This window comes from Blennius ocellaris, assembly GCF_963422515.1.
Source record: "Blennius ocellaris genome assembly, chromosome: 10".
Taxonomy (NCBI): domain Eukaryota; kingdom Metazoa; phylum Chordata; class Actinopteri; order Blenniiformes; family Blenniidae; genus Blennius; species Blennius ocellaris.
In genome coordinates this window covers 19954455-19978522 of record NC_137659.1, presented here as the reverse complement: position 1 = coordinate 19978522, position 24068 = coordinate 19954455, and the positions used below count along the sequence as shown (strand labels likewise).

Below are 24068 nucleotides of genomic sequence, written 5' to 3'. Positions count from 1 at the left end.
TGCTTTTATTGTAGATAGTTTGAAATGAATATTGAAAGCCATTCAAACAAGAGAAATAATTATTAGCCTGAGCTTAATGAGCTTCTCCATTACATTATAAATTGTACCTGGAATAATGTCAAAGTTCATATCGTAGACTTCAACTACGACCTGAATGTTTTCAGACTGCACGACTCCGACAATCTGGTCCACGTCGGATACCTGGGACAGAACATAAGAAACCTTTTACATTAGCAGATGAAACGTGATCAGAGTTTCTTCCGATTTGATTTTCGCCGTACTCTACCTCCAAACGTAGAATCTTTTTGATAAGAAGAGGCTTTTTGGCCCTGAGGTGCAGCTGCAGAGGGAAAGAGCAGTGTGGTGCGACGACGCCTTGATCCTGAGGCACGCTGAAGTCCTCGTCGCCCAGCTCCTCCACTCCCTGCAGCCGCCACGACACCGGCAGCGCCGTCTTATTGTGCAGCATCACGGTGCGACTCTCCTTCCTACAGAGACCAGAGACGTGCTGAGTGGAAGAACCCCCCCCCACACACACACACATAATAATGATAGTACCTGAGCAGCAGAACCCTGTTGAAGTGGAAGTGTTTGGGCTCCAGCAGCAGCTCCGGTCGAACTCCCCAGCAGGAAATGTTGATGACCACAACTTCCGGGTTGTCCTTGATCTGACAGACGATACTGTCCGTCATCTGCCCCGGGTTGGTGGGGTAGGCCCACACTGCCAGCTCCTGGGACAAAACAAGAGTTTGTCATTTCAAATCGATTCAGTTTTATTTCTATCAGATTTGACAGATTTGTGGAAGAAAGAAAGGTGTTTTTTAAAGAACAAAACTCCCTTTCGAGATTTCGAGGAAAAAGTGCAATTTTCAAAAGGAAACAACTGAATGCTCAATTTCTTAAGCAAATGTTGTGAATTCTGAGAAAACAAATGTAAGATCAATCCATCCATCCATCTTCTATCCCGCTTATCCTGTTTACGGTTGCAGTTTGCTGGAGCTGACTGGGCGAGATCAGGATTCACCTGGACAGGTCGCCATCCACCACAGGGCAAACAACCACACACACACTCACATTCACACCAAAGGGCAATTTAGAGTCACTAATTAACCTCCCATGCATGTTTTTAGACTGTAGGAGGAAACCAGAGGACCCGGAGGAAAACGTGCAAACCAAATGTAAGATTTTGGGGGTAAACATTTTAAAAATTCAAAAAAAGAAGAGAAGATTCCTGAGGATACAAAAATAACTTCTATTTTAAAAGTGAGTGAGAGTAAAATCTCAGATTGCTGCAGCTTCAGGAGCTTAAACCTGTCCTGTAACTGTATTCAAAGCTCCTCTTTAATCAACTGGAATTCAATTCAATTTTATTCATTAACAGTCATATCAAGACAATTTCACAGAGAAAAACCAGCAATTCCACATGAGCAGAGGAGACGACGAAAAAGAAAAACTCCCTTTAAACAGGAAGAAACCTGTAGGAGCAGAACCAGCGTGGTGCACATGCTCAGTGGCTATAAGCAGACGAGCCCCGAGTGTTTCCAGGAAGTTCTATTTGTCATCGTCTACGTGGCGATGGACCCCGAGCATTTTTGAAAAGTTTCACCTTTTGTAGTTATTTTCAAAAAAGTTGCGTTGTCAGTGGCTCCGACAGAATTTCTGAAAAAAATCAGCCAGTCAAATTCAATGCTTTTTAGTGCCATTTTAATGCTGTAGAGTTTGAAATACCATGACCATCAACTCAAGAAATATGATGCAGGTTTTTTGTTTTTTTGTTGTAAAAAGTTGATTTTCATATGAAAACTGTCATGGCCAGAAACAATTATCGCAATGGTTCCACATGTTTATGCGGATGTACAAATCTGAACTTTCTAATGATTTTTAATGTTATTTAGGGCCTTAATTTTTGCAAAATCAATTTAATGAAAAATCAATTTCATTGCTCTGAGTGTCCTGAAATAGTGAAACATGGAAAGTGAGAAAGGAAAGCAGCTCAGAGTAGGTCCTGCAGCAGTCTCAACCTCCAGCAGCTTCACTAGAAAATGGTCCAGGGTGTCCTGAACCAGCCCTTACTCTAAGCTTTATTAAATAGAAGAGTCTTAAGCCTAATGTCACGTACCTGTTTGTGGCCGGGCTGAAGGCTCATGGTCGGAGGGTCCAGGACAAACGTGTTGGCCTCGGTGTCATGACGGAAAGTGAACTGAATGTCAGCCTGCAGGCCTGAGTCGTTATGAATCACCAGCTTTTCGGTGTTCTCTGGGAATGGCACTTGTTTGTATCTATAGAGGACACAGACAAGTCTGTGAATGCAGAAGGACGTCCAGGACAAACATATCCTCATGGTGGGGGAAAGTGGGGACACATCTGGCCTAAAGTTCTCATGAGCTGGATCGATGGTTGGAACCTCACCTGTCTCTTTTCTTACAGCAGAGTAAAGGTCCAAACTCAAAGTATTGAGCTTTGATCACGTAGCTTCTCTGGATGTCTTCTTTCAACTGTGACACCTTCTTACTGTGAGGGAAAAGTGTCCTGCGTAAACAACACATCATTGCTTCAGTTCTTTTAGCGGTGAATAAAGACATTATAAACAAAAGTTACATTGACAGAAGTGAACGACGATGTTAAACCCTGGTCTTATAGCTCAGAATCCTGAGAGACAGGCATGTGACCAGAGACATCTGGTCACATGCCTGTGACAAAATGTGGATAGAAGACGCGAGAAGTTTGAGATAGGGCTGAGCGATACGTATATATCGAATCCACTGGATGCATCGTGGCTTTGACTCTGTGTAATATAGAAAATGACTATATCATGAATATTCACTTATGATTTCCCCCTTCTACACCCAATGTAAATATTAGCATATATTAATGTAGTGTGAACAAGAATGTTTTATTGTAGACATAGAATCACCCAGAAAAACACACTTAAAACCCCTGAGGGCAGCTGGCGGCCTGCCAAGGACTTCCCTCTGTGAATCAGCAGTCTCTGAAATACCACAAGACAGTTTTTCATTTCCTGCTTGACAGACCTGCATCATTCAAACCTTGTACCCTGAGGTTTGATGTATTATTTGTCCTTTTTTTTTTTTCTTTTTACTTTTCATCTGATTTATTTCCATCTCACAGTGGAGATCTTCTCAGCTTCATGCTGGGTTTCTTTCTGTCAGACTCACATGTGGTCTTTGCAGATGGATGGATAGGTGCAAATCCCCCTGCAGGTGAGCTGGTGTTGTCTCTGCGTCCCCGCCACCTCCAGGTTGAAGGTTTGTTCGAATGTCCCCGGCGACGCCGAGTAGAACCAGATCTTCAGGACCACCTCCTCCCCGGGCGGGACCACCCAGCGGAACGCCGTCAGGCTGCAAGATGTACAGACGTTCAGCGAAACGAGAGTGGACGGAGCCGGTGTCGGTGTCGGTGTGCTCGTCTCACCTCTGGCTGCGTTTTGTCTCCAGGACGGTGCTGTGCTGGTCCTGCTCGGTGCAGATGGGTGATTTGCTTCTCGTTTTGAGAGCCCTGTCTCTGCCCTTCCTCTCTTTGTCCTTCATGATGGTCTTCATGCGATTTTTAGGGACAGCCGGTCCCGAGTCCTCCTGCTCGTCCTGCTCGTCTGGCACTGGAGGACCCAGGAAGGTGAAGCACGTCTGCTGAATCTGAACCGGTTCTCTGTGTTTGGGGAAGGGAACAATAGAGAAGGAGACGGGCGGAGGGATCGGTGGGCCCTTCGGTCCTAATCCCAAATCATCAAGCACCTACGGACAGAGGACATTGAGGAGGACATCAACCAGTCTGCTGTTTGCAAACATTGAGAGATGACTGGCGCCAATGAGACTCAGACCTCCTCTGGAGGAGGCAGACGGCTGCTCTTCACCAGCTCCTCGGGTCTGAAACACTCCATCTCGGTGACGTTCAGTACGATATGAGGAATGTTGTTCTCCACTACTGCTACTGCTGCTACTGCTGGTGTCCGTGCCACTGGTGTTGGTGCTGCTGGTGGTGCTGCTGCTTCTGCTACAGCTGCTGGTGACCCTGGTTTTGGTGCTGCTGCTGCCGGTGCTGCTGCTAGTTCTTGTGCTGCTGGTGCTTCTGCAATCTGGCCGAAAGCTGGAGAAATGACTTTGCTGATTCCTTTCTTGTTCCTCTTGCCAGCAGAAGACTGGGACTGAGAAAAGATGAACAAGGCTGAATCAATAGAGCGGCAATAACTGTGATTCTTTCTCAATATCTGAATTTACATAGAATTAAGTAATGAGACTACAAGGTGACACCATTTGAAACTGTATCCTGCATCCTGCATCCTGCATCCTGCATACACACACAGACACACACACAGACACACACACACACACACACACACACACACACACACACACACACACACACACACACACACACACACACACACACACACACACACACACACACACACACACACACGAAAGCTCTTTCGCTCCACAGAAAGCTTCACAGAATAAGGTGATTGGCTCTCACCTGTTTCTTTGCTTGGCGATCCTCGGACCCCAGCAAAGCTTCTATAGTGGGCAGCGGGAGAAGCAACGAGCCCTGGACCCGGTCCCAGCACTGCAGGATGTGATCCATCTGGACCAGGTCCTGCTCGTACGTTCTGAAGCCAGACTGAAGTCCAGACCAAAGCAGGAGCACATAGATGTCAGTGAAGGCGCAGAATCAATGAATACAACTTTGTTTCTATCACAATTTACACACTAGAAAGAAATGAAGCACAAAGTGTTTTACATACTGTTAAAACCTCTAAATCCAACGTCAACCCCACAATTTATTGATGTTGTCACCAGAATGCGTCATGTATAAACATTATTTTTAGCTTTTAATCAGAAGACACAGAATGCAGTGTCAGGCCTTGTTTCCATGACAACATTTCAAGTGAAAATGAATCATTCTGGCATTTCTGGTTCAGAAAGGTTTCGCTATTACACAATAATGCTTTGAAAAGGATACCTGTTGACATGAATATGTAATTACAGTATTTCCTAGACTATAAGTCACACTTTTTTTAAGTTGAGATACCGCGCATGAAAAAAAAGCTTCTTATAGACCAACTTCAACAGAAATGCTTAATTTTGAAACATTCATATTAGTGTAATTACAATTATTTTCTTTCTTTTTACTTCCACCAAGGAGGTCATAAAATCTCCTACGTTTGTCTGTCAGTCTGTTAACAGGATATCTCAGAAACTGAGATGATCAAAGGAAGAACCCATCAAAGTTTGGTTGTGATCCAGATCAAACCAATTGTTACAATTTTTCATTTTTCTATATATTGTTACATGTTTAGTCTCTCACTTTAAATGACAAGTGCATTGTGGGTAGTGGAGTCGTAGCATGTTTTGGTTTTGGGAGGTGTAGTTTGTTGTTGTCCTCTTGCGCTCGTTGCTTTACTGTAGGTGTGTGTGAAGTGACCAGTGTTAATCCACTGTTTACTAATAAAGGAATAAACGGACACAATTCCGCAGCCACCATCTTCCCTCCTCCCTCCATCAACTCCATAAACTACCAGCGACTACCCTCCTCCCTCCATCAACTCCACAAACTACCAGCGACTACCCTCCTCCCTCCATCAACTCCACAAACTACCAGCGACTACCCTCCTCCCTCCATCAACTCCACAAACTACCAGCGACTACCCTCCTCCCTCCATCAACTCCTCATCAGAATCAGACAGACAGCTTTAGCTACCAGCAGACTTGATCCACAAGTTGATGAGTGAAACTCCCTAATCAGTCCGGCTTCTCAACTGCGGTTCGGATGACAACGTGAAAGAAGGTAACAATACTGTCTTTCAGATTATGAAACCAGATCATTGGATCACCAAACTAAATAAATGAATGCAGTCAGTTAACCTGGATATGGAATATGTGACACTTCCTGTGTCCATGTCAACCCTGGGTGGAGGTGAGAAATCTGTGATTGCTCTTGTTTTGTTTCTGTTTCGTGTAGTACAATGCACAACACACACACACACAACACACACACACACACACACACACACACACACACACACACACACACACACACACACACACACACACACACACACACACACACACACACACACACACACACACACAGATGGGCTCACCTGTTTCTCTGCTTGGAGATCCTTGGACCACAGCGAAGCTTCTTCAGTACCCTTGGTGCTGCCGTCTGTCTTGGCCTCCCTCTGAACCGGCTCTTGGGCCGTCAGGCCTTGGTCACAATTCGATAAGTGGACCACGTAAATGTGCTTACGGTTGTTGAGAACTTTGAGAACGACCAGCAGAGTGTCCGCCGCAGACGGGGTGAAGGCTGACGCCAGGCCGTCGATGACGAGCCCGCAGTGACAGTCACCAAACTGTTTTCAGAGAGAAAAGCATTCAGGTCACAAAGAGTAACAGGAGAAGACACGAGTCTATCGGTAGCATTTACAGTGAAACTGACTTGATCTGGCGAGGAACCTCTGCAGTGAGTTTGCATGTACCTGAAATCTTTCTGCCAGAAGATCAACCAGCAGCTGTTCAGTGAACAGACTTCGCAGGATGGACAGATCTGCTCCCTGAAGCAAAACAAATTCAATACATTTACAACTTTCTGTCACCTTTATATCCAAGTTTAATGGACAGAATTGAGTTTTAGACTTAAATATAGCTCCTTTGTTCATGAAACTCAGTTATTATTATATATTTTATTATAAGAGCTCATTTTCCTTTGTTTGTTTTGAGGCTCCGGATGAAAAATGGTATCAGACTTGTGTCCAATAGATTCACGCTTCATTTTATTCATAGATTTAATCAGAAAAGTGGAGGAAAAAGCCAATCTGTAAGTGTTTGCTGCAGAAATTGGAGAAACTGATGATTAAATCCATTAAATAAAAGATAATCTGAGTGCAGCAGAGTGGTTGCTGTTCACCTCCAGGTTCTGTAGCCTGCAGAGTTCTTCACTTTGTTCAGTATGAAGAAGACGAGATTCTGGATTTGGGTCAGAGGCTTTGGGAAGTTCTGCGGGAGGCACGACTGTCGTATCCTTCATGTCCTGAACTGAGACAGGAAGTAGAAAGAGTATGTTTTAAAAACGTGTGCTGGTTGAGTAAAGAGCACATGCTCTGTATGTACGTATGTGTTTCTCTGTTGTTCTTTGTGCCTCCTTGCTGCCGCGCTCAGCCAGCAAGTCAACGTACACGAGAATTGCTTCTCAATTGACCTGCCTGGTAAAATAAAGGTGAAATAAATAAAATCACAGTACCATCTGTTCATCACATGTCCACTTTGTGAACATCTGGTCTAGCTTTATGCTACTTCCACAGTATATCATGTTACTCTCACCGGCGTCCTGGTACAGGCGCCTCGCCGTCGCGCTGACAGGCGAGGCTCCTCGGATCAGAGCGTCTCTGATCACTGCATCCACGCTCAGGCTCGCCACTCCGTAGAGACGAGCCAGAGACGCTGCAGCGCTGCTCACTGCTGCAAACAAATAGGATTTCAGACAGACTCATCCACGTAAAGTGCTCTGTGTGTGAGTGTGTCTGTGTGTGTCAGCAGAGTGTGTTTGTGCCTGTCTGCGGGGCTCCGTGCACGAGGACTGCGATGCCTCTGCGGTTGCGTGCGGCCAGGCCCTCAGGGGAAAGGTCCAGGCCCATGTGGCGGGCGATGGCTCTGCAGACAGGAGTCATCTCCAGCTCTCCCAGTCGGCCACCATCACCATTTCTGTTCAACTGTGAAATGACTGAACACACAAAACACACGCTTCACACAGAGGAAAACACAGCACGAGTGCAGGAGTTCCTGGGAAACACTGTTCCTCTATAGCAGGGGTCTCAAACAGCACATGCAATTTAGTTTGTTTTTATTTCGTTTTTCCTCCACAGATTTAGAACTACCATTTATTTTTCAAACAGTGAAATTCTATAATGCAAGTCCACAAAAAGAAGCAGCAGAAGATGAAAAAGTAGATGTTGTAGAAAAATGTGATTACTTCAATTTGAAGCCTTTTATTATCCAATATTTGCAGCAATAAATTAAACAGAATGTATTTAGCACCAAATGCAACGCAGTCATTTCGAAGTGCTTTTAACAGAGAGAAATCCAACAAATCCAGCAATTATACGCGACGGTTAAAAAGAAAAACTCCCTCTAACAGGAAGAAACTTGCAGAACCAGGCTCAGATGAGGGGAAGGGGGTGGGGGGGGAGGTTAAGGGGTTCTCAGTGCTGCCCCCTGGAAGCTCCTAGGTTTTCTACAAGTAGAATGGAAGCAGAGCTTTCAGGCTGCTCTTCGGAGGAACCAGCTCCCAGGTTCAGTTAAAGAGACTGACACAGTTTCTACTTTGAAGGTTTGGCTCAAGGCCTTTCTATTTATTAAAGATTGCAGTTAAGCCGCGGTTCTACCGCACAGTTCATGCCGGAGCGGGAGTGTATGGTACGGCAAAGCACAGACCATCCGCTTAAAATAGATGTTTTTCTTTCCACCCTCTCCTCTTTTTGCTCCTGTGGAATTAATTGTTGGCTTTTCTCAGTGAAAGTTCATTGAAATGACTGTGTTGTATTTGGTGCTATAGAAATAAAAATGGATTTGTAATAAAAGGCAGCAAAAAACAATGTCTATTTAAGATCAACGGAATGGGAGAAAAACAGCATTTTACACTGATGCACATTTGCTTCTTTGTGACTTGGTGTTCTCACGTGTTTCTGCTGGCTCCGTGCCCATTCTGCTGGCTTCTCTCTCCTGGTTGTCAGGTTTCGCAGGTTCACCTTCCACGTTTCCATCCGGCTCTCCTGCACACAAACGCGCAGACGTCACACCCGGAGCCGAGCTGGACGACTCTGTGGGATGAAGATGTTCCTGTAGCTACCGTCGTCCTGCTCCTTGCACTGGTCCAGTAACTCTACAGGAAGACCTTCACCAGGAGTCCTGGGAGGAAGCAGCAGGACGTTGTTCTCATCGTAACCCCTCGTCACACGCAGGATCTGAGCGCGGGGTGGGGGCGCAGAAATAAAGCAAGAGTCAAGAGAAGAGCCCACACCATGTATCCATCCGTCTTTTTCTAACCCTTTAAATTCCATATTTTCATCACAATATTTTTTCAGGGAAAAAATATGTTTTTTTCCCCCCCAACAAACCAGATAAAACTTGAATTACTTAGTTTTTACATGCAGACAAATGTTAATGATTAACAGCAACACTGGTTTGTTCTTAGTTTTGGGTCAAAAAATCCTTAAAAGAGTGGAAATATGAAGCTCTCTGGACTACAGATCAATAGAATAATCTGGGTCAGATTTTAAAAAATTATGCAAAAATGACAACTTGTAAGAAATTGTAAAAGTTGTGAAAATGATTTGATTGGTTCTGCGATGAATTCCAAAATGTCCAGATTAAACTCCTCGGATGCTGGAAGGTCAGAACTGCGTGGATTCACCTTTTCCTCCTCCAGGTGCTGCTTGTCCAGCTCCAGGATGTAGAACTCCAGGGGGAAGGAGCCGGGGTTCCTCACCGCCACCTCGGCCTCCATGTCGGTGCAGAGCGGGAGGCAGGGTCCGAGCTCCAGGACCGGCGGGTGGAGCTCCAGCCTGGGCTCCTCGCTGCGACCCTGAGCCGAGATCAGGAGCCGCTGCGAGCTGTCGGCCACGCTGACCACCAACCTCCTGCTGTAGGAACACTGACCGGGGGAGAGAAGGCAACATGCTCCGTATCTGCCCTCAGGAACTCAACGGCTCTTCCTGCCGGGAACTCTGGTGTCGTACCTCCTCCAGAGGGCTGAACTTCACGTGGACGTTGACCCGTTCTCCAGCGTCCAGCGTCCCGCGGCAGGGAATCATGTCAAACACGGTTGGAGGCGGCCGATGTTCTCGGAGGAGCTCCGTATGCTTGTGGAGAGGCAGGAACTTATCCACCTGGAGGAGCAGAACGACAGGCAGGTTAATTCATCTGCTCTCATGTCCCGTCTGCTTCACTTTGAGACTGAAATGTTGAATCTCCACGAGTTGCACCTTCTTGAACGGTTTCACCTCCTCAGCGATGGTCCACTGACATGACACTGACTGCTCGTTCAGCAGCTGGATCGCCCTCATCTAACAGGAAGAGTAGTAAAACGTGATTATTCGGATTTAATCACAGCTTTAAAGACTCTGCAGGAAGGTGAAAAAAAATGCCAATGAGTTCATAACTTTTCTGCTCTTCTCGCGTTTTCTGAGGATTTTTCACCAACATCTGTTTCAACTGCAGTTTAAATGCAGAGATTTCATTCACATTTAAAAGGAGAACAGTTTGAAGAAAAACTTGACTTGAAAGGATTTTAAAGTAAATATTCATCAGTGAGTATCTTTATCATTATCGCTATTCACTTTCATATTTTACAGTTATACATTATACAATTATTCTTGTGTCTGCCTTAGTGGTAAGGTGCAAATATCACTATCCTAGGGGAATGTTTAATTCCATCATTATGATTATTATTGTTGTTGCATTACCGCCGTCTCCTGGTTTTATCTATCTACGCTGTTTCCCATTGTTGCCATGGAAACGGACATCAAAAGATGTTGGCAGTGAGAGGCAGGCACACAAGATTCCCTCTGGAATGCTCTCGTTTATATATTATTGTCTGCTATATTTGATATAATGCTCACTCATCTTGATGTTTTTCATTAGTTTTTCTCATTATTGATCCACGTCCTCAGTAGAAACAACCATGTTTTCCTGTTTCCTGTTGAAGTTACCCGTTACAAGACTGACCAGGTGTTTTACAGTGTGTGATTCTGCGTTACCTGACACATGCCGCACTGCACTGTGTCAAACTGCAGACACTCTGATGATACGGTGACGGCTGGCTCAGTGACCGCTGCACACAGTCGAACCTGCACCAGCGGACCTCCGGACACCTGGAAACACCGCAACAACAATTATGTGACACGGGATGGAACTGCATGGACAGAGTTTCAAGTGACCACACCTCGTTTTTCAACTGTGTTTCTCCTCTCTCCTCCTTCCCTGTGTATATAAACTCTCTTCGCAGATCATCTCTGTACCTTCGTATCTGGACATCCAGCACTCAGCCTTTGTTTTCCTTGTCTCGTCACCAGTTTTAGTCTCTATTACCTGTCTTTTGAATTAACCCCTTTTTAGAAATGTTTGTTGGGAAACTGCTTTTTAAATAAATCTCTGGAAGTCAGTGGTCGTGTTGGGAGTTTCCATTCAGGCTCAAGGCAGTTATTCTGACACACTGTAAGCTTTAATGAACTCTCGTCTTTATGCTGCTGTACCTGTATTGGCAGGGTGACGTTGATGTTCCCCGTCTGTATGTTGGCTTGCAGAGGATCAGCTTTAATGGTGAAAGTGTGTGTTTCCCCACAGGGAAGGTTCTTCACTCTTTCAAAGTCTACTGTGAAGCCTTTCAAACAACAGGGACAGACTCATTTTAGTGGAATATTTAGCAATAACAGAAAACATGAGAGTAAACACAAGGCAAAACCTGCAATAAATGATGAATTATGTACACAGTGAGGCTCGACAAATGCACAAATCCATGGGAATAAAGTAAAAACCATCTCCGGAGCTGATTTCACCCAATTCAGGACTTTTGTGAATCAGGGCCAGTCTGTGCAGTCTGTACAGTATGTGACACCCTGAACTTCCAGGTAATGTACTGATGGAAAAATGAAGTGCATGAGGTGTTCCGCTACCTGTGCCTGCCAGATGTTTGCAGTCTGCGTGGAAAGAGGCGGGAATAAATCCACTGTTGATGATTCTCGCTGTGTGAACGATGGCTTTGTTGGGAAGGACAAATCCAAAGTCGAGCAGATACTCTGGGAGTGGAAACCTGGAAGACCAGGACAGACACGATTCAGACTCCAGCAACAACCAGGGTTATTCACTGAAATCCCTTTCAAATGAATAGAAAGACCTTTTATTTAATGTTTGAGTTCTTTTTTATTCTTGTGCCTGGCTCTTTGAGTGGCGCTAGTTTAAAAAATAAATAAATGTATTCCTCTGATTGTCATGTTGGGAGCACGTACATTAAAAAACAAAAACAGATCACAATGTCTCGAAATTTCTGGAATATTGTCCTCTGCATTTTAACAATTTGGTAAACCTTTTATGTTCGAAATGTCATTTTGTGTTCAATCAGCATTGATTTCTCGAGCTCAGTGCAACAGGCAGAGGATGAAAACAATCAGATTATACACTAAAGCAGGGCTGTCCAAACCGGGGCCCGCAATCTATTTTTAACTGGCCCGCAGCAAACTCCAACAATATACTGGAATATGGCCCAAGCATGTAACTTGGCTTGGCCGCGCTGTTTCAGGACGATATTTAGAACCCACTCAATTTCCGAAAAAGACGACTAAAAAAGAAATTGTGCATTGCTTGCTCAAAGCCCTCTAAAATATGTGTAGAACCTCGGACACGAACAGGTTTTAACTGTTAACACAGCTCAATGAGCGGACAGCCGACAGCCTCCTTCACAACATGGTGCTGCGCTGCTGTGACTCCGCTTCAGCTTAAGTTTCTCTTTTTGCAATTACAAAATCAGGCGAGGAGCGGAGAGGAGGGCTCCCAACCTCTTACCCTTAAGAAAGAGGTTGGGACTCACACATGAACGGCTTAAAATCTGAATTTGTGGGTGCGCTGGGTTCAACTCGGCATGTTTGTACTCACCTGCTCAGTTTGTGCCTCGTTGTAGAAGAAACTTGTACATTTCCAGAACCCGCCAGGTCGTTGGATGAGGCGAGAGTGTTTTGTTTGACCAGCAGCCTCTCCACCTCCATGTGGAGCAGCTGCTCGTACTGGAGACACCAGACCAAAAGAGGAGACGGCGATAAAACTGCTATTAGCAGAAATACACTGTTGCGCCGGCAAGGCGTGAAATGAGTGCAAACTTGAAACGATTAAGAGAATTCAAAACTCCGACTTGATTAACAAGTCGTGTTACTGACTGTAAAAATGTTGACGGTCTCTGTTGAATATCCTTCGGGAGTGTTTCCATCCATCAGCTCTTCTTGGACTCGGGGCGCCTCCACTGCAGCTCTGGCCTGTTCCATCACTTCACTGTAGCGTTCCTCTGCTGTGAGACAGTCACAGGGTGCTGTTACTGCATCAGTGTCTGAGGCATTTTACACCATAAACTTGTTTTTGTTTTTTTTCTTATTCTTATTGCTGTTGCTTTTATGTATCTTTAAATTTAGCATTTTGTTGGAGTTTTCCAAAGAAAGTTGGACTTTTTCCAAAATGTACTCGTATGACAGCAAAGGATGAGAGCCGACTAAAATAAAAGATTGTTTTTGTTAAGTGAGATTCAATCAAAACAAATAGAGATAAATATCAGAATAAATAAAATGTCTGTTTCGTGGCTTGTCTGTGTGTGTGTTGGAAACATACCGAGGTTTCGAGGCAGATTCAAGCTGATCCTGGGGAAAAGTCCCACTCCGGTCAGCGTGATGTCTTGCGGTGCGAGGTACTCCGCCTGCAGCTGAAGCTTCTTCTCAAACACGTCGGGGACGCCCGGGAGGTAGAGCACACGCAGGCGCAGCTCCGCACCGCCGTCAATGTAACCCTGACACACACGTGAGAACCGCCCGGGTCGCACTCCCACACCTCAACCGGGCCGCCGACGTTCACCAACAGAGACGTTTAAAGAGCAGCTCACCTCGGAGGGGACGACTGTGGGACAGCCGGGTTGAACCTGCTGCTCTCCATCCTCCTCTGAGTTTCCCCCACCTTCATCCATCCCGCCATCCTCTTCCTCTCTCTCAGGGTAAAGGATTCTGAACTTGAAGCCCACTCTGCCCACATTGCTCAGAGTCACTTCAACCTCCCCGACTTGATGGAAAAGCTGGAGGAGAAGTGACGAGAAGTCATTCTGGCTTTTCGTTATCCTCTCTACTTTTGTGGTTTTGCACAAAGTCTTGACTCCATATTTGTGTCTGAGACACAAGTCGCGTTTTTAGTGGCTCCGAGCGCCGTTGTCGTGTAAACAGACCCCAAAACGCAACAACAGTTTTTCCACTTGAAAACATTGTGGTGGGGGCGCTCGTGAGCCAGTAATGGAGTAGGTCGTGTTTGTGGAGGCTCCCGCTAAATCTTGAAAAAAGTATCAAACACTAGTATTTTTCCGACCTACAGGAATATACCATATACTTCAGAAGGAAGTTAAGAGTGCAGGGTGACGTATTTTGCCCACATTTTTGCTTGGAATGGCGTCCAGCTGACGAAAATATCGACACACCGGAGCGAAAGCTACGGTGTCTGGTCTCAAAAAAGAATTGAGTGAGCTGAGGGCCAAGCGGAGTCGAGGAAGGACCAGATACCAGTACTCCCGCTGCTGTGTCCAAACTATCAGTAGTTTGGACACAGCAGCGGGAGTACTCAAGATGGACAAAGAAGTCATGATTGATTGCTCACAGAGAAGCCTTGTTCCTAAACGCCCCGGAGGAAAGCCGCGAGCCATCATAGCGAAGCTTCACTACGACCAGGACTGCGTTGAGGTGCTCCGCCGTGCCGGGACCCTGGGTCCACTTAAGATGAATGGTCAGTCCATTGCCATCTTCCCCGATTTCACTCCGGCCGTTGCACGGGCTCGTGCTGCTTTCACGGAAGCCCGGAGACTTCTCCGTGATCAGCCAGGGGTCCGGCACGGCATCATTTTCCCAGCGCGATTCCGAATTACGCACAATGGAACAGAACGGGAGTTTGTGGACGCCGCAGCTGCTACGGACCTAAATAAAAAGACATGTGCTCAAAGAGGCTCCGAACGAGACCCTGGGTGCGAGTGGTCCATGAAGAGGATCTCACCAGTCCATGTTAATTGTATTCTGTCCAATCGAGGTAATATTCTCAACATCCTCTGCAAAGTGGACACTGATTTTCCTCATAGTTCTGGGACATAATGTGACATTTTGCTAGTCCTGATATGTTACACTTGTTCTGAATATTACAAACAACAGTAGGTGATTTATATTGAGCGGGAGCCTACACTCTGTTCTGGTTCACAGTACACCAAACAAGCACTATTTGTGTGGATTTATGTGGAAGGGGTTTTGTGGTCATCATGTTCAGGATGACAGAGTTGTACTTAATGTACGAGGGTTACGGGTTTGCCAGACAGGTTTATTATTATTGGTTATTGCAATTTTTCTTAAATGTATGTTATTTACTGCCATTTTTTATAATTTTCATCTCTTATTGTCAAATAACTATCTCACTCTACAATACACAGTAGATGGCTGGTTCGAACAGTGGCTGTAGTGTTAATTTTGTGAGCTGGAATGTAAAATCGATGAACCATCCAGTGAAACGAAACAAAGTTCTTGCCCATTTACATAAACTCAAGGGAGACATAGCGTTCCTTCAAGAAACTCACCTGCGCGTTTGTGATCATTTTAGAATTAAAGGTAGATGGATAGGGCAAGTATTCCATTCTAAATTTAACTCCAAGGGGAGAGGAGCTGCTATTGTGATAAATAAATCATTACCGTTTGTAGTTACTAATGTCGATGCAGACTCCGGGGGACGGTTTGTTATTGTGACTGGACAATTATTTGGGTTCCCACTGGCTTTGGTCAATGTTTATGTCCCTAATTGGGATGATGTCACCTTTTTTACTAATTTATTCTCACGGCTACCAAATATGTCATCCCATAATATTAGAATTGGAGGTGATTTAAACTGTGTTTTGTCTGCTTTGGATCGCAGCTCTCAGAAAACAACTCCGGTCTCCAAATCAGCACGTGCAATTCACTCTTTTGTTGATACCTATGGGCTTGCTGATGTTTGGAGGTTTTTAAACCCCACTTCACGCAAATACTCATTCTTTTCGAATGTTCATAAGTCATTCTCCCGTATTGATTATTTCCTTCTAGACAAAAAACTTTTACCTTTAGTCACGGACTGTGATCACACAGCCATGGTCATCTCGGATCATTCACCTGTTATTTTATCATTGCATTTCCCAAACACTCACACTAATTATCGGCCATGGAGACTTAATCCACTACTGCTTGCAGATGAGGAATTTACAAATTTCACACAATTTCAAATTAAACTGTTTGTTGATATTAATCAAACCCCAGAGGTGTCTCATTCAACGGTCTGGGAGGCCCTCAAGGCGTATTTGAGGGGTCAAATAATTTCATTCTGTGCGAAGCAGAGACGCGCTTCAGTCGCGCGCCTCACTGAACTCGCTAATCAAATTGTTGAACTTGATGCAGCATACAGTCAGTCACCGACCCCCACTTTATATAAACAGAGATCACAATTACAGACCGAATATAACCTTCTATCTACAAAGCAAGCTGAACATCTTCTCTACAAATCACAAAGTTTTTCATATGAACATGGGGAGAAAGCAGGCAGGCTCTTGGCTCAACAGCTGCGCCAAAGAGCTGCCAACCAAACCATTGCAGAAATTAAAAATGATCAGGGTATCAAATGTACTGACAATTTAGAAATAAACAAGTGTTTTAAATTTTTTCATCAGAAATGATATAGTTGTCCCCCAACAAATGATAATTCTGGTTTAGACTCTTTTTTCAACAAAATTAATGTATCACAGTTGGGAGCAGATGCAGCAAAATGTTTGGAAGAACCCATCTCCTGTGTGGAAATAGAAAGGGCTTTGCAGAGTACGCAATCAGCAAAATCCCCAGGTCCAGATGGCTATCCGTCTGAATTTTATAAGAAATTTGCCCCTCAAATTGTCCCATTGCTAAAATCTACATTTGATGAATCATTTCAAATTAAATCCCGACTATGTGCCAGGCTGTAATTTCTCTGATCCCTAAAAAAGATAAAGACCATTTAGATTGTAGTTCATATCGTCCAATTTCATTGCTTAACGTGGACACTAAAATTCTCGCCAAGGTCCTGGCTCTTCGATTAGAAAAGTTTTTGCCATCCATTATCTCACCCGACCAAACAGGATTCATCAAAAATAGATACTCTTTCTTCAATACTAGACGTTTATTAAACATAATTTATAGTAAATCCAAAGATGAAGTACTGGAGGCAGTGGTCTCACTTGATGCTGAGAAGGCGTTTGATCGGGTGAGATGGGCCTTCCTCTTTTATGCACTACAAAAGTTTGGATTTGGGAGAAATTTCATTTCCTGGCTTGAGGTTCTTTATTCCTCCCCTTTGGCAGCTGTGCGAACCAATAACCATTTGTCCTCATATTTTCAACTACAGTGTGGAACGAGACAGGGCTGCCCGTTGTCACCACTTATCTTTGCTCTGGCTATTGAGCCTCTTGCCATTGCTTTGAGACAGTGTGCTGACTATTCAGGAATACATCGTGGCATCACTGAGCATAAAGTATCGCTTTATGCAGATGATATGCTCTTGTTTGTATCTAACCCATCAAAGAGTCTGCCCAAAGTTCTGGACCTGCTGAAACAGTTTGGAGTAATATCAGGATACAAGGTTAATTATGAAAAGAGTGAAGTAATGCTTATTGGAAAGACATCAGGAGCTTTATCGACAATTTTGGCTCCTTTTAAACCTAGTCACAATAAATTCAAATATTTAGGAATTTGGATTACACAAAATCATGCAGATCTATACAAGTTTAACTATCAAGTGTTACTTTCAAAACTAAAGCAGGATTTCGCAAGGTGGGAGTTGCTGCCTCTTTCACTCGGAGGTAGAATAAATATCATCAAAATGTCTGTCTTTCATACATTTCTGTATTTGTTTCAATCACTTTCAATATTTCTGACAAAATCTTTTTTTTACTAATTTGAGCAGCCAAATATCATCTTTTATTTGGAATAAAAAACCACCAAGATTAAAACAAAGTGTATTACAAAATCCTCGGAGCGCGGGAGGCTTGGCACTCCCAAACGTTTTGTTCTATTACTGGGCATCTAATATCAGGACGATGTTATACTGGACCATGGATCAAGACAATTCACCATTATGGGCAATACAAGAGAAAATGTCTGTGGACCGCGTTGCACTGCCATCCCTACTTTGTGCCAGATTACCACTGGTAAAACCTGCATCCAATTATACCTCAAATCCTCTTGTTATCCACTCACTCAAACTGTGGTACCAGTTCAGGAGACATTTCAAACTGCTTTATCTATCCCTTATTGCACCTCCTCGGAGACATTGTATGTTTTATTCATCATTAACAGATGAGGCATTCAACATCTGGGTAAACTGTGGAATAACTTCAATGTATAAACTCTATAGTGACAATGTCTTCTGCTCTTTTGAACAATTGGTTTCTCAGTTTGACTTGCCACGGTTACACTTTTACAGGTACTTGCAACTCAGAGATTTCATGATGTGTAATGCTGACGCCTTTCCTTCCTGTCCATCATACTCTAGATGATATCTTTAAGATAAAACCAGATGCCAAACGTGCTATAAGTCTGATCTATGGGTTATTAAATGAACATAAATTGACACCATTGCAATCACTTAAATGTAAATGGGAGGAGGATTTGGGTAAACAAATTTCAATTGAAAGATGGAATAAAATAATTGAGGGAATTTTTTCTTCGTCCATCTGCCTCAGACATATAGTTATTCAATTTAAGGTTGTGCACCGCCTCCATTGGTCAAAAACCAAGCTAAGTAGGATGAGGGATGGATTTGACCCCACTTGTGACCGCTGTAAGCGGGAACCTGGCTCTTTGTTGCATATGTTTTGGACTTGTTCCAAACTGCATAACTTTCGGAACAGTATATTCCAGGTCCTCTCCAAGACATGTGGTAAGACACTGACCCCTTGCCCATTTATGGCAATCTTTGGAGAGAGTTCAAATCCACAATTGACCAAGGCCCAGGCTAGTCTGGTTGCTTTCTGTACACGTATGGCTCGAAGGAGGATATTGCTGGGTTGGAAGGATCCAGAGCCACCTGTATTTAGACTTTAGGTCAGTGACGTCATGTATTACACACAGATGGAAAAAATCAGATACACAACAAAAGGCTCAGTTAAAAAATTTCACGACATTTGGGACCCCTTCCTTATCTATTTTCAAAAGATGGATGCAGTTGAAATTGTATAACTGTATACTAATAATTTGTAAGGAAAGCCTACTGTAGATCAGTTAATTACACTACATCTTTGTGTGCATTCTGATGTGTTTTATTGGCAGTGATTATTGACAGTATTATTATTGTATTTGTGTTTCCTTTCAACCTGTCTGGCTGGTTGTTACTTGTTGTTATATGTTGACTGTGGGGTTCGGGGAGGGAAGAAAAGAGGGAAAAATTATAGGTGATTTCCAATGTAACATTGTTCAACTGAATCTTTAATAAACAAACCTTGTTTAAAAAAAAAGAAAACATTGTGGTGTAAAACGGAGCTTTGGAGTGAACGGCCTCTTTCATACCTGCAGACCAAAGTCCAGCCGGGTGGGCTGGAGTGTGTAGTCGATCTCCGATGCTTCTCCTCTGAGTTTCAGCTCGTACGTCGGCCCGTCGTCCACATGGCACTGTGCGATTATCTGCTTGCTGATGTTGTTGTTAGCGAAGAAGGACAGTCTGACCTGCTGCATCTTTCCAGGTTGCAGGTCAAAACATGTTGGCAGAATATCAAAGATCTATTTGCACAAAGAGACACGCAGGGAGTTAGTTTGTGCAGTTTGGATGCTTTTCAGCTAAAACATCAACTCTTTTATGTGACTGATGTGGCCGTGAGGCCTCGTTCACACCAGAACCGTCTCCTGAAACCTGCTTCCTTCATGCCAATAAAATGGATGATTCCAAAGAGTTTATACTGAACTGAACTTCTCCAACAAAGTGTTTATTTGTCCCTCGGTTGGACCTGACTCGACAATGCTTTCTCTTCTGGGACTCAGTTTGGACCCATTTGTTCTTCTGATCCCCCCCCAGCAGTGATTCAGAAGTGGAGCAGCTTCCTGACTGTGTTGGATTTTGCTGCTGACGCTCTGATTGGTTGCCGTTTGTGTATTTTCGTACCTCTGGCGCATGCAGACGAGGCTTTGTCGTTTTGTCCCGATCTTCAGCAGGAAGTTCGGAGCTGTGAGGAGACGAAAAGGCAGGGGAGTGTTTCAGCTCGTCTTCTTCCTTCATCAACATCATCGCGCTTTCACATCGAAACACAATAACAATAAATATTCTTCAATTTAAATATTGAATTTCTCTCACATAGTTTTTTATCTTCTATTCTAAAAGCTTGTTGCACTAATTTCTTGCCCCATCATATTGCCTCATATTCCCCCATTTTATTATATCTATTCTATTTTGGGTGATATTTTGTCCATATTCTCTTTAGTTTTATTTTTGTGTGATACGTGTCTACACCATAAGAGGGAAAGTGCTTTGGATTCCACTGTGCATCTTGTATGTGCAGCAGAATTGACAGTAAAGCTCACTAAGACTTCAACTTGTTTCTCTGTGTTGTGATTGGCCAGTGAGTAAATATTAATTTAGATCAGACACCTGTACATAGCCATTCGTCACCATCGAGGTCTGAGCTATTCAATTCTGTTTCTGTCCTGTTCCACTCAACATTTCATACAGTCCGGTGAGAGTAGACTAACGTCTGGTGTTTGTTTACCTTTGTTTGTGATCGTCCAGGAACGTCCAGTGGCAAGACACAGGCAGCTGGGAGCAGTTTGTGATGGTGATTTCTCTGAAGTTCTCTGTGCAGTTCACCACACAGCCAAAGTCCACTGTGCTGGAGGAGAGGTGGATGTTGGCGTAATGGACCTCAGCGTGCAGCGCCACCACGTGCTCCTGTGGGTGTCCCCTGTGACGCACCTTGAGTACCTGTCACACCAAACGCCAGTTCAGTGTTCGAACTTACTGTATGCAAATCATATTTGTGCAAGGTTGTGCGATACCTCGTCCACAGTCCGTGACATCCGATCTTGATAGAAATCCGGATTAAAGCAGACCCACAACTCCATCTGGCTCGTGTCCCCAAAAAGAACAGACTGGAAAAAGTTTGGGTTTTTAAATGGCTCAGGTTGCTGCTGATATTCAGTCATGGTGTGGAAACTGAGTCCCTTTTCCGAAAGTCATCAAGAAATTCAAATCTTGGTACAAATGTAGCCAATTGCTAATGCTAAACATGTAGCCACCAGCTAATGCTAAACATGGAGCCACCAGCTAATGCTAAACATGGAGCCACCAGCTAATGTGAACGTTATTAATACTGTTACATTTAAACTACACACAACTGTTAAGTAATTGTTGAAAAAGAGACAGACTTAATTAGAAATAAATAAATAATAGCATATATATAATGTATTATATTTATATGCTAATATAACATTTAATGTCAATAATCAGGATGAATTAGTGACAAACATAGTAGTGTTTTCTAGGTATTATGTTTCTATTGGGCAGTGAAATGGATCAACACGACCACCCGGTATACACCAGAGGCATGATTCCAATTTTCTGTAGTGCCCCCGCAAATTAGTATCTTAAACAGCGTATTTTGATCCATTTTCCTTGTTCTTGAATTGAAACGGTGGAGGTTGAACTAAAGGATGAAAGTAGAGACGTGCACCTTGGCTGTAGTTGAGCTCTGTTCTCCTGAGGCCTCACAGAGATAGAAAGGCTCTGAAAGTGTGAGCTCCATGGACAGCGACAGAGACGACACATTGTCCAGGACCAGCTTGTTGTACAGGTGGGGCAGATTCTTTCCTTTAACCTGTAAGTTTAGATAAAGTACATCCATTTAAAAAAGCTGCAGCATAACCAATTATTCTGTGTTTTAATTCATTCCCTTGTTCTGAGCGACCTCCTTGCTATCAAACTAGTCTCAAAGCTGTGCTGTCAGGGTGAGTTTGTAAAAACACGCAGAATGAAACAGCTATAGGAGAAGCTTATTGGAAATTTCACTGTATTTTGCACCAGAAAGTTTCATTAAAACTGGCTATATGTTGTGATTGCAGTAGTATTCTGTAGTAATTGATTGGTTTTGTGAAAGTACAGAGATTTACATCACAAATAATCTGCAGCACGACAAAGAAAAAAATGAAAGTCTAAATTTAAACTACTTTACTTGTCTGGACCACTTGAAATGAAATTGATTTGTTTGTGGCCCCCGAACTACAACGAAATGACGCCCTGTTTTCATGGCAACAGCGTGTGAAACGATGAGCTGTGACCTCACTAGTGCAGCTACGACCCTCGCTCAGGCTCGTGTGGCATGTTGAAGTTCTGAGAAGACGATACAGCTCAAACGTCTGCTTCCCTTCACTGCCAGGAACGTCCCTCGGGTGTATATTGTTTTGCTCAAATGACAGTAGTATGAAAGATACGGAGGGCTGATATCTGTTTGTAAGTTTTCTTGATCACAAACCTTTTTTGCACAGAAGTTCAGCTGTTCTGGTGAAATTCTGAGCAATGGGGCGATAAAGTGACAGACGACATCCACAGACATGATGTCTTCCAGAGTGCCGGTATGGCCGATGATGCCACGACACACCAGATGCTCACGTACAACCTGGGCAGACCACAAACCATTACAAGTCATCTATATCACACCTACACAAATGGCTGGACCCCGTTTACGTGACCAGCGAAAATGCATGGTTTTTCCATTTTTGTTTCATAAAACTTTCACGTTTACACAAAAACATTTAAAAAATGATGTCAGTTTACACGGAAACAGCAGAAATGCTGAAAACTGTGTAGTTTTCATGTTGGTCAACTGGTTGGTGTTGTTTGTTTTAGTGGTGGAAGCACACACACATGCAGCAGAGAACAATCTGCTATAAATATTAACAAGGGGAGAGTAACATTCTAGTGGACAGACCACCAAGTTGGATTGTGATTACGGTGACGGTCAAAATAAAACTACCAAGTCCAGGAGAATATGGACTGGAAGTCATGACACCATGGAAGAAACATTGTTGTTCCGATTGTCTCTACTGAGCATGTGCAGAACAACTAGTTATTGAGGTCGTGGTGCACATGCTCAGTAGCAGCTCAAGCATTTTCAAAAAGTAACATTTTCCCCAGTTCCCATGGAGTTAAAATTCAAAACGTTTAATTTAAAGTGGCTCAGAGTACCGCGTAAACAGACAAAAGTTTTGCGTCGTGGTGTAAAGGGGACCTGAGAATGTGGAAAGTTCTTTTACCCTGATTGAGTCAGAAGATCCTGTGAGCACCATGTCAGCAGAGCAGCCTGGAAAAAGCTCCACACGAAAAGGGCTGATGCTGAACACGGGTTTGTACTGGTCAGACGGCTCCCCGAGCGCTTCACGACTGGTGACCTTTCTCTGCTTGGCGGTGGAGATGGCCGGCGGGTTTGTGGAGGGCTTGAAGTCTTTGGTCTTCCAGAAGAGCTTGTGCACGCGCTGGCCAAGGTTGGTGAGATTGAAGTGGTACTGGCATGAGCCATGGCTTCAACACACAGAGAACAAACCATGAGACTGTCCGGAACACACCATTTCTACTCTAAGCACAGAGGAAACTGTGAAGATTTGTGTTTAAATGAATATTTCTTCATCCTGAAGACACTTCTTGGCAAGAGATCTCCATCAGCTTGATATTTTTTACCTTCATATTTGCAAGAAACATTGGAGCACTCTCCAATCTATTATCTGGAGGGAGTATCTCACAACTCTGCTTTAGAAAGTGGTGCTTTAAAACTGGAGGATGAAGGCGGGAGCAGCGAGGGGTCTGCGCGGAGAAGCCTGGATCTACCTCAAGCGTGTGCCGAGGTCGAGGCGAGGGCCAAGCGGCCGGTCGCTGACGATGGTGGTCCCGGTTCCCTCGGCAGACAGAGGGACGGTGAGCGTATGTCCGTCCTGGACGCAAACCTCCAGTGTGTCCTTGAAGGTCAGCGTGTCCTTCAGGTGAGCCACAACCCTGACCTCCAGCTGGCTCTCGGGAGGAACCACACCCTCGCTGGGCTCCACATGCCAACATGGCCTCCTCAGGCTCTGAGGTGAAAGAAACACAGAGGGGTCAGTCAGTGGCTGTCTCATTGTTCTGATTCAACATTTTACACAATATCATGATTTTCTGTTTTGTTAAAGACTGCAGGATGTTTTAATTAGCTTTTACGCTGGGCAAATGTCACAATCTTCAAGCATTGACTCGCAGAGTTTTCTTTGTTTGAAATGGGCT

General features: G+C 44.1%; 1 protein-coding gene across 1 annotated transcript in view; it reads right to left on the bottom strand.

Moving 5' to 3' along the window:
- Positions 1-24068, bottom strand: part of hydin (HYDIN axonemal central pair apparatus protein) — a gene marked incomplete at both ends in the record, with an annotated part of 52911 nt that overhangs the window by 16849 nt on the left and 11994 nt on the right. Inside the window, 35 exons of the mRNA XM_080503590.1 lie at positions 108-201; positions 287-488; positions 559-731; positions 2120-2279; positions 2410-2529; positions 3177-3359; positions 3433-3752; positions 3839-4162; positions 4492-4635; positions 6119-6370; positions 6497-6571; positions 6925-7052; positions 7338-7475; positions 7567-7737; positions 8693-8785; positions 8863-8977; positions 9427-9666; positions 9752-9901; positions 9998-10078; positions 10772-10885; positions 11267-11394; positions 11687-11823; positions 12663-12790; positions 12941-13068; positions 13383-13557; positions 13651-13836; positions 14471-14719; positions 19346-19555; positions 19935-19995; positions 20536-20747; positions 20822-20986; positions 21496-21639; positions 22294-22437; positions 23075-23339; positions 23643-23881. Coding sequence (XP_080359716.1) covers positions 108-201; positions 287-488; positions 559-731; positions 2120-2279; positions 2410-2529; positions 3177-3359; positions 3433-3752; positions 3839-4162; positions 4492-4635; positions 6119-6370; positions 6497-6571; positions 6925-7052; positions 7338-7475; positions 7567-7737; positions 8693-8785; positions 8863-8977; positions 9427-9666; positions 9752-9901; positions 9998-10078; positions 10772-10885; positions 11267-11394; positions 11687-11823; positions 12663-12790; positions 12941-13068; positions 13383-13557; positions 13651-13836; positions 14471-14719; positions 19346-19555; positions 19935-19995; positions 20536-20747; positions 20822-20986; positions 21496-21639; positions 22294-22437; positions 23075-23339; positions 23643-23881 — 5848 coding nt within the window. The remainder of the gene's footprint in view (positions 1-107; positions 202-286; positions 489-558; positions 732-2119; positions 2280-2409; positions 2530-3176; positions 3360-3432; positions 3753-3838; positions 4163-4491; positions 4636-6118; positions 6371-6496; positions 6572-6924; positions 7053-7337; positions 7476-7566; positions 7738-8692; positions 8786-8862; positions 8978-9426; positions 9667-9751; positions 9902-9997; positions 10079-10771; positions 10886-11266; positions 11395-11686; positions 11824-12662; positions 12791-12940; positions 13069-13382; positions 13558-13650; positions 13837-14470; positions 14720-19345; positions 19556-19934; positions 19996-20535; positions 20748-20821; positions 20987-21495; positions 21640-22293; positions 22438-23074; positions 23340-23642; positions 23882-24068) is intronic.